General features: G+C 45.7%; 2 protein-coding genes across 2 annotated transcripts; both read right to left on the bottom strand.

Moving 5' to 3' along the window:
* Positions 1-1035: 1035 nt before the first annotated feature.
* Positions 1036-3589, bottom strand: LOC137248242 (uncharacterized). Its single transcript, XM_067779118.1, has 2 exons — positions 1228-3589; positions 1036-1173 (listed from the first exon to the last, which is right to left on the bottom strand). Exon 1 carries the CDS (start codon positions 3531-3533, stop codon positions 1674-1676), a length of 1860 nt encoding a protein of 619 aa, XP_067635219.1. The 5' UTR covers positions 3534-3589; the 3' UTR covers positions 1036-1173; positions 1228-1673.
* A 2642-nt stretch (positions 3590-6231) lies between these two features.
* Positions 6232-9996, bottom strand: LOC137248702 (uncharacterized). Its single transcript, XM_067779614.1, has 3 exons — positions 9864-9996; positions 9288-9809; positions 6232-9089 (listed from the first exon to the last, which is right to left on the bottom strand). Exon 3 carries the CDS (start codon positions 7852-7854, stop codon positions 6232-6234), a length of 1623 nt encoding a protein of 540 aa, XP_067635715.1. The 5' UTR covers positions 7855-9089; positions 9288-9809; positions 9864-9996.
* Between the last annotated feature and the right edge of the window lie 388 nt (positions 9997-10384).

The raw sequence follows: 10384 nt of genomic DNA, 5'->3' as shown, positions 1-10384 counted from the left end.
TATAGGTGCACTACATTTTCATACTAAATTCGTTCAAAAAATTTACCATCACAGCAACCCATATCTGATATTCCTCTCCATACTTTATTTCCCTGTGTCGCTTTCCACGACAGCAACCCCGGAAATTTTGACACTTCGTTCAGTGTCAAACGCATGTTCCACGCAGGTTCCACAGAGTTCCACAATAGTTTGACACTTACCAAAGTGTCAAACTGCAGTGTATTAGAAAGAGAAAGGAATTGTTTCCTTCTCATACATATCATACTTGTAAACCTATACTATGGTCCATACCCTCCTTAAGCGTTGCCTTAATTGATCGGTATTCAGTTTTTTGATGATCTTCACTATGTCAAACATGTAACCCCATATGCTGAAATTCACTAGATTCAAGGAGAAGGATGGCCGTCGCTTCCCACGGCAGCCGGTTCTATGTACCGAGGCGACTCGTGATTTTTACAGACCAAAGGCAGTAATTTGAGTGTAACCCCATTAGTTTTTTACGTCGCTCAACATCAGCAGCCGGCCGGCATTAGACTCTCCGGTAAAATTTCCCAACGGAGACCTTGGCTAGAGAGCGTGACCTTGCCAGACAGCAAGGCCCTGGCAGCCCTCCAATCCGGGGCATTAACATGTGTGTCACACAGTTTGTGGACAAACCCAAGCAGGCGAAATGGAAGCAGCAAAGAAACCCAACCGCTCTGCTGGTATTGATAAGCTATGGCCAATCGCCAAGTCCCTCTCAAATCATATGAAGCAAAATCACAAAATACGTACCGCCAATGGTAAACAAGTGCTGTCAGATGAGAAGAGTGCTTTCTACCGGCAATATGCAATCTATTTCTCGGTTGAAAAATGCAGACGGCAGGCCAACAGACTGGCACATAACGACCCAAACTATGCGCCGGACGGGATTGCCATGATTATGCTGAAAGTCCTTGGCAATGAAGGATTCAGTTACCTGGCGTTTGTTTTCAACTTGTCCCTCATCATTTTCAACATCCCTGAAAATGTAAAATTACGAGGGTGGTACCGTTACTAAAGCCAGCCTGGAAACCAGCTTTTTAGCCGTCGTCCTCGCTTGCGAATTTAACCAATAATAAAGACAGGCTAATGTGGCAAAGTACATTTATTGGAATTGAATTGAATGGATGGATGGAATGGAATAGTTTATTTCTATAAAACGACATAAATTATAAAATGAACAATATAACGAAAGCAAGTACTTACCGCAGTGTGATCCTTCTCCCTTGGTTGACGACAGCTAACAAAAATTTGTATGCTGACAAAAATGATAGAAACCTATCATTCTAATGCGCAGCGGTTTGCCGAAAAAGCTCACCCGATTATGCACATAAGCAACAAAGGAGAATGACGCATTACGGCACGTCTTTTGATTCCAGCAGAGGTAAGAATATCTGCTCGCCTTATTACTCCGTCTGGTCCAGGATACAGTTGCTCAACTTTTCCACGACACCATTCTCTCCGTGGCACATTTGGGTCACATATAAAAACCAGATCACCTTCCTTTATAGGTGTTGTCCTTTCGCACCACTTAACTCTTCTTATTAATGTTGGGAGATACTCCGAGATCCAGCGCTTCCAAAAATTATCCCTTAATTGTCGGGCAACACGCCACTGTTGGCGCAAGACGCACATACCATTTGTTACATCGGCTACACCTGGAGTGCTGTGCTCGGAGATCCCAATAGGAAATCGTTCGGTGTTAACGGTTGCTCTTGTTCAATAGAGATTGGCAAATGGGTAAGTGGACGGGAATTGACGATGCTTTCTGCTTCGATGAGGAAGCAGTTTAAAGTGTGCTCATGCGGCGCTACTTCTTTGAGTGTGTGGTGCAGTACTCGCTTGACCGACTGCACTAGTCTTTCCCAGGCACCACCTTCGGCAGGATTACAGGGTGTATTGAACACCCAATCGACTCCTCTTTGCGCCAGCTCACTTTGCACCCGCTGGCAATTGAAAACCTCATGGAAACGTTTTGCTTCGTTATCGGCGCCCACGAAATTCTTGCCGTTATCGGACCTAATGCGCACTGGCACCCCGCGGCGATTGATGAAATTGCGAATAGCTATTATACACGAGTATGTGCTCAGATCTTGGGCCAGTTCCAAGTGGACAGCTCGTACAGTGAGGCAAGTGAAGAGTGCCACCCATCTCTTTTCGGTGCTTCGGCGAACTCGTACGTTGAGCGGGCCAAAATAATCGAGGCCCGTGTAACTAAAAGGCCTTACGTATGCAGTGAGCCTATCGACGGGCAATTGCCCCATTAGTGGTGGGACTGGCGTGGCTGTCCTTAGACGACACAGTTGACAATTAACGATAACACTACGTAACAAGGCCCGAAGGCGAGGAACCCAGTACGTTTGACGAATAGCGCAAATTGTGGCTTCGATGTTTTGGTGGCGCATTAGATTGTGGTGATGCGCTACGACCAGCCTGGTGAAAACGTGATTAGGTGGCAGAATAATCGGGCGTCTGGCACTTATTGGGAGCCAGCTGACTGCGTCAATGCGTCCGCAAACTCGAAGCGTTCCTTTATCATCGATGTACGGTGATAGCTGGCGTAGCGAACTGTTGCGAGTGACCTCTTTGCTATCCTTCAACTGTTGTATTTCTGGACCAAAACACTCGTATTGTACGATGCGACACAGGATTAGTTTAGCTGCGTTAATTACAGTAGCTGTCGGTCCATACATACATCTGGCTGAGCTTCGATTGCGACACATATTGATGAAAAGAAGGACCCGAGCAGTCGTACGAACTAATCTGTTGAATGTAGAGAAATGATTAAAATCTATCAAATTGCTACTCACAATGACCATGGCATATTTGGGTCGCAACTCCTCATCGTGTTCGTTTTGATGAATGGCGGGAATCTCATCAGTGGGCCAGTCGCATTCGTTTAGGCGTAAGAATGGTGGACCATGAATCCAACGGGCTGCTGGGCCAAAGTCAACTTTACTACTGAAACGCGTTGCTTCATCAGCGACGTTTTCCTCAGTGGGCACCCATCTCCAGTGGGAAGCATTTGTGGAAGACAATATTTCGGCCACTCTGTGCTGCACAAAGGGCTTGTAGCGTCGGTGCTCACTGTTGATCCATTTCATCACGGTGGATGAATCGCTCCAAAGGAAGCAATCGTTCACGACGAAGGAGTGCTCATTCCGAATTATCTGCATCAGACGCGTACCCAAGACAGCTGCTTGTAGCTTTAACCACGGTACTGTAAGCGGTTTCAAAGGCGCGCACTTGGATTTCGCGCATATTAAGCTGACACTAATTTCGCTTTGACTGGTGGTTGATCTCCAGTAAGCAACAGCAGCGAAGGCATCCTCGCTGGCATCGACAAATATGTGGAGCTGCAGATTTTCTGGCTTACCATGGCCAAAGTAGAATCTAGGAATGGCGTATTCGGTGGCGGCTGGCAGTTGTCTTCGCCATCGTTCCCATACAATATAGATGCTGTCAGGCAATGGCTCGTCCCAGCATGTATTTTGCTTCCAAACCTCTCTCATAAGCAGTTTGGCACCGATGATGAACTGAGAAAGGAACCCCAATGGATCGAAGGTCGACATTACCACGCTGAGGAGTAAAGGTAAAATCTGTAAAAAGTGTAAATCTGTGGAGACTGCGCTACACAGCCTAGTCTCTACTATAGAAACATCCTTGTTCGAAAAGGATTATTGTCTTGTGGCCTTCCTAGACATTGAAGGAGCATTCAACAATATAAGTCCAGACGCCGTTACCAATGCTTTAACTGATCTGGACGTAAATAGACCCCTAGTGGGACTGATTGATCAACTGCTCAGGGGAAGGAAAGTGCTTTCCTCACTGGGGAAGGTTGACATAACACGATTTGTCGCAAGGGGCATGCCCCAGGGTGGTGTTCTTTCCCCTTTACTATGGAACCTAACGGTAAACTCGCTATTAAGAGATACTAGTTGGGGGAGCGGGAAGGTCGTGGCATATGCTGATGACCTAGCTATTGTCTACAGAGGCAAGTTCCCACAAACTCCATGCGACTTGATGCAGGTAGTATTGCGAGAGGTTTCCTTGTGGGCTTCCCGATGTGGACTCAGCGTCAACTCCGATAAAGTAGAGCTTGTCTTATATACCAAACGATACAAAATACCATCGTTGAACCTACCAGAACTAAATGGGATGCGCCTAAGCCTGGCAGATAAAGCCAAATTTCTAGGCGTAGTTCTAGACAAAAAGCTGAACTGGAAGGACAACGTTATCCAGCGACAACAGAAAGCGTACATTGCATTATATACGTGTAAAAGAGCCATTGGCAAAAAATGGGGACTCACCCCCAACATATGCAGATAGATTTATACCGCGATTATCAGACCCATACTGCTGTATGGGGTAGTAGTATGGTGGCCAGCCTTGAGCAAGGCGTCAAACCTAAACTTGTTGGGTAAAGTCCACAGATCCAGCATGATAAGCATAAGCGGGGCTCTAAGAACAACGCCTATCGAAGCTCTTCAGGTCATTCTTGACATCCTTCCATTAGATCTGGCTGGTCATCGAGCAGCGGCAACGTCAGCCCTGCGTCTAAGGGAGTTGTCGTGTTGGAACAACAAGACCACAGGACACTCAAGTATACTAAACAAATACAGTTTTCTCCCTCCTAGCACGGATCGCTGTGCGACCACAACAGTTGCGGAAACCAACTTTAAGATAAACATACCCAGCAGGGATGACTGGACGGAGTTGGATAAGTGCCTTGCTATGAGCAACAGCATTTCCATATACACGTACGGCTCCAAGCTAAACGGTAGAGTTGGAGGTGGAGTATACTCAAGGGACCTTGACCTCCAGCTCTCATTCAGACTACCCGACCACTGCAGTGTTTTCCAGGCAGAAGTTGCAGCCATAATGGAAGCCGCAGCTAGGATAGGGACATACAATGTCGGCAAAGAAATTTTTATCTTCAGCGACAGCCAAGCTGCCATAAAATCTCTGGGCCCCCACTCATTCAATTCTGAACTAGCACTAAACTGTCGCCGATCTCTTCCAGAGATGGTTCAACAGAACCGTGTACACCTCACATGGGTCCCTGGACATAGGGATATCGAGGGAAACTGCATTGCAGATGAACTCGCTAGGCAGGGTACAACCAAGCAGGTTCTTCCTGGACAAGAACGCTTAGGTATGCCCCTGTCCACATGCAAGCTAATGCTAAAAGAGCACATCTACCGTCAAGCCGACGAAAGATGGCTACAAACACCGGGGTGTCGAACATCGAAAGAAACCTGGCCTAAATGGGATCCTAAAAGGTCCCGTCACGTGTACAACCTTAGAAGGGATACAATTTCCACACTTGTGGGGGCACTAACGGGTCATTGCCTCATAGGTAGGCATGCAGAAAGGCTAGGAGCGCCTTATCGTCGTTGCTGTAGGAGTTGTAAAGAGGATGAGGAGGAGGAAACGGTGGTTCACCTCATTTGCAACTGCCCAGCACTAAGCGGAGCACGGCAGCGCTTTCTGGGAGCTCCATTTCTTGATAATATGAGTCAGGTTGTGGAGCATGACGTCAAGGACCTGGTAGCTTTAATCAGGTCCTCAAAATGGTTCGAAGAGGAAAGGTAACGGTGTTTTTCGTGGTATCACAACGGGCCTAATACTACTGGCCTAAGTGTGCCCTCGGGCAGCCACCCTAACCTAACCTAACCTAACCAACGAACCGATATCATTTCGTTACGATAGTTAACGTTAATAAACGAAACAAAGTCATTTCGTTTCGTTTATTAACGTTAAGAACGTCAAATTAACGAAATGAGTTTGTTTCGTTTTCTGCCATATCAAAACGAAATCAAATCGTTTATGTTGATTATTAATTTCAAACTATGCTGGCAAAGCTGATTGATGGCGGAGTCATTAAAGGTGAAAGCATTAGCCAAGCTGATTGCAACTTTTCTCATAAATTTTGACAGTACGACCATTTCTCAGAGTATTTTTGACATTACCACCAACGAATTACACAAACAAATTACATGGAGTTTGTGTGTGTATATCCGCTCGCTGTTACCACCTTACGGCTTCAGCATGTCTAGCATTGCCAGCACAATTCAAACATAAAGTATCAAGTTTTTGTTAACGTTTTTAACGTTAACGAAAGCATTTCGTTTCGGTTAAAAACGAGATACAATTTATCTTGATAATTTCTTTATCGATAATATTTTGAAGTGAACGATTAGCTTAACGTTAAGGTACATCCCTGGAATATTTTATAACACAACAAACAAATACTACATCTGAAATGAATTTGAAATAGTCGGTTGATGACTGCCAGTACAATCCAAGCACCTTCTCAGTTGCCAAGCCCTCCTTACTAGATATTGATTTTGTAATCTCAGCACCACCCAAAGTAGTGACTACCTCCGGTGAATTGGAAGCGAAGTTGCGGAGTTCGAACCCGGCGTCCAAGTGGATTGATCGAACCTGTCTGACAATGGATATGGCTTCTTCATAAGTGTCGAAACTGTCTACGAGATCATCGACATAGTGGTAATCGGTGATTGATTTTATAGCGCGAGGCGAGGCGTTGTGGCTGTGCTCAAGTGCGTTCCGCGTTTTGACGTAGTGTGCTGCGCATGGCGAGCAAGCAGCGTCAAAGGTCATGACGCACATCTCATACACATCAGGCTCTCTTCCAACCACTCCGTCGCGCCAAAGAAAACGCTGGGCACATCTATCATGAGGTTGCATCACCACTTGGTGAAACATTTCTTTAATATCGCCCGTTACGCCAACTGCTCCTTCGCGGAAGTGAAAGAGGATCGCTGGTAGAGGTCGATACTCTTGCGGACCCTTCAGCAGCATTAAATTTAACGAGACACCATTGACCTCAGCTGCAGCGTCGAATACCATCCGTAACTTAGATGGCTTGTTGGGATTGACCACTGCAAAATGTGGTAGGTACCAGGTGTGGGGCGTGACCATCGATGCTTCCGGCTGTTCGAGCTTACGGGCGTAACCCTTCGCTATGTAGGAGTCCATCGTGGCCTTATAGGCTATGGCAAAATTGGTATCTCTACTCATTCGTTTTTCGACGCTAACTAATCTTTTCAACGCCATGGTGTAGCTATTGGGCAGCTGGATATTATCACGCTTCCAAATCAGACCTGTTTGGAATCTTTTATCGGAGATACGGCATGTGACTGAGCTCAATACAAACCTGGCACGGATGTCGGCGGCACTTTCGATCGGAGGCGATGGTCTCACCCCGAAACTTTCAATGGCAAAATATTCTTCGATTAAATTATGTAGGGACTCGTTCGTCATGCGATGGGCTAGTAGGCAGGAAGGCGCGGTTGGAAGACGCTTTCTGGTTGGCCCAAAAACTACCCATACGGTGTATACGTTGCGAAACTTGTGCTTCTTCTCTAAGCCTAGACCATTGACGAATAAGTCCACCAAAGTTGACGACTCTTGCGCTGACTGTCCACCAAACCATTGGATATTGAGGCGCTGTTGTTGTCCATGTAGGCCGAGCTCTTGGGCAAGCGCATCATCCAGCATTGTGACAGAAGAGCCTTCATCCAACAGCGCATATGTATCAATGCGCTTGTGTCTTCCATGCAAGGTCACTGGAAGTATTCGGAAAAGAAGCTTACCTTCAGCTGCACTGGCAGAACAGCTTAAGACGGATGCTTCTGCATCGTTCGACGATTGCTGGCATTGAGATACTCCTTGCGCTTGTATGTAATTTCGATCATCATTTGGGCGTTTCGCTAACTGCGTGTCAAAGGCACCATGACTTGGCGGTGATGCTGGATGCGTATTGTTCACGGCATTTGGAACCTCATGGAGTAGTTTATGGTGCATTCTTTGGCACCCGTTGATAGCACATATCTACCGGCGCTGGCAATCCCGAGTAGCATGACCAGGATTGAGACATGCGAAACACAAGCGCCTTGATGTTGCCTCTTTCCACCTGGTGGCTACTGTAGCATCGATGAAGGTTTTACACTCAAAGGGCTTGTGGCCGCCCTGACATATTGGACATCTTCTTGGCTGTGGTTTCTTCTCGACGTGCAGAACTACTCGGCGCTTGGAATCGCGTTTGGCCTCTGCGTCGTATACTGTGCAGATCACGTTGGCAAGTGAACTAATCCACTCGTTAAAGTGCACCACTGTGGGGCGAGGCTTTACCTTTGCTGCAACCATGGCCCACTCGACGCGCTTACTCGTTGGCAATTTGGCTATCAGCTCGTCAAGGAGTGTGGGATTGGCCAGCTGATGTTCACCATTAGCAGACTGGAGAAAGGCGCAAATGTTTTTTACCTTCGTGGCAAATGGAACCAGTTTCCCTAAAGCATTTTCGGGAATAGGTGCAATCTCATGCACTTTAGCTAATTGGCTGCGGATGAGCTGCTCCGGCCGACCAAACCTGAACTGCAACTGCTCAATGATGCAGCCAACGTTATTGGGGTGAATCAGTAAAGCTTTCACCACTTCGCGTGCATCTCCCTTCAAGGCTTTCTGTAGCCTTTGGTTATTTTCAAAATTTGAATAACCATATGCCGCTGTTGACTCAACCAACGCTGTATGGAATACAGGCCAGTCTTCAGCATTTCCAGAAAATTCTGGTAAATCAATAATCTTTCTCGGCATTATCGAACCGTGTGACATAAACTGCATATTCCCGTTACCTATGTTGGCAGAAATTGGATGAAACGTTCCATTGGACGAATGGCAAGAAATTGAGTCACCAATAGGAATGGTTGAGGCTGCATATGAGTTATGGCCCACATATGATGATGTGATGCAGGAGACTGATGGCGCGTAGGCTGAATTATAAATAGCTGTACTAGCTGGCACAAAATTAGGGGGCTCGACGATTGTATGTGTATGTACGGTTACCGGTTACCGCAGGTAAGTGTAGCGTTGATGGCGACGCAAGCATTGGCTGCGCTGCGACGTCAGCAGAGGTAGTGGCAGAGCTTCTACCGTTAGGTCCGTTACCTTGGAGTGCTGCAGTCAGTACCTCGTTTTGCAGGTCCCGTTCTTTTAAAGCTTTTTCCAGCAAGGCGATTCGTCTTTCCATGGCTAGAAGTGCACTGTCATGATGAGATGTGGTTACCGTCGCTGAGTATGTTGATGCTTCAACGGCCGTTTTAAAAATTTTTTTAAAAATTTCGAAATTTTTTGCAATAAAAAAAAAAAAGGTAATGAAAATAATTAATAATTTTAAAATTTTTAATATTGTAAAAAATTGAAATTTTGTTAAAAATAAAAAATTTTTAAATTATAGATACCTTTTTAATGGTCCCAGTGGCAGTGGGCGTGACATTGCTAGTTCCTTTGGCTGCAGTACCACCGCCGCTGTAATCCCTGGCTGGCATTACATTCATTGCACCAGGAGTAACTGGTGTTGTATTGGCAGATATGTTGACGTTTGCGGCGGTTACTGGTAGCACCTTGGCTGGTGCTGCGCTACTAGTGGTGGTGACGACGGATTCGGCGGCCGAAACAGCGGTTGATGCAGTTGCACTTCTTTCACCAGATGTTGAATTAGCGGCTGTGCTGGAGTCGCTTTCTGTATTCAGTCGAGTGCCTCGACGTGGAAGATCGCGTGTCATTTCAGCCGAAACCAATGGCAGATGTATAGACACTTTGTTAGACAAATATGACGTATGGATATATGCAGCTCTGCGATATAAAGATGTTAGCCGGCATCCTCGCTTGCGAATTTAACCAATAATAAATACAGGCTAATGTGGCAAAGTACATTTATTGGAATTGAATTGAATGGATGGATGGAATGGAATGGTTTATTTCTATAAAACGACATAAATTATAAAATGAACAATATAACGAAAGCAAGTACTTACCGCAGTGTGATCCTTCTCCCTTGGTTGACGACAGCTAACAAAAATTTGTATGCTGCCAAAATGATAGAAACCTATCATTCTAATGCGCAACGGTTTCACGAAAAAGCACATAAGCAACAAAGGAGAATGACGCATTACGGTTTAAAAATTCAATACAAATTTAGGCAACAAAAAACAACAGAGTATACAAAAAATAACATGAAAGGTGCATATACATAACTGCTTTCGACTGCATGTATGTATATGTATGTACAAATGAAATGAAATAGAGATGTGCAGGCATATTTCGGTATTGAAGATTAACCCATTAACGCTGGCTAATTAGATGTAAGGGCGTGCCGTGACACAGCTGATAAAAACAAATCAAGTCATACGATATCTCTTCTGTCGCTAGATGTTAAGACACTTCAAGCCGTTCAGCTCCCTTCTTTTATGGGAAACCAGCGGCTTGCCGACCAACATCATGACTTTCGAAACTACATAGCACCGCCATTGCACTAAACGCCATCGGCACCCTCGCC

Source organism: Eurosta solidaginis, chromosome 4 (genome assembly GCF_040869045.1).
Source record: "Eurosta solidaginis isolate ZX-2024a chromosome 4, ASM4086904v1, whole genome shotgun sequence".
NCBI lineage: Eukaryota > Metazoa > Arthropoda > Insecta > Diptera > Tephritidae > Eurosta > Eurosta solidaginis.
Note: the sequence above shows the minus strand (reverse complement) of the source record. Positions and strands in the feature narration are given on the sequence as shown.

What these genes read in the sequence shown, in the direction of transcription:
- LOC137248702 (XM_067779614.1), bottom strand. Translation starts at nt 7,854, where the DNA reads ATGCACCATAAACTACTCCATGAGGTTCCAAATGCCGTGAACAATACG.
- LOC137248242 (XM_067779118.1), bottom strand. Translation starts at nt 3,533, where the DNA reads ATGAGAGAGGTTTGGAAGCAAAATACATGCTGGGACGAGCCATTGCCT.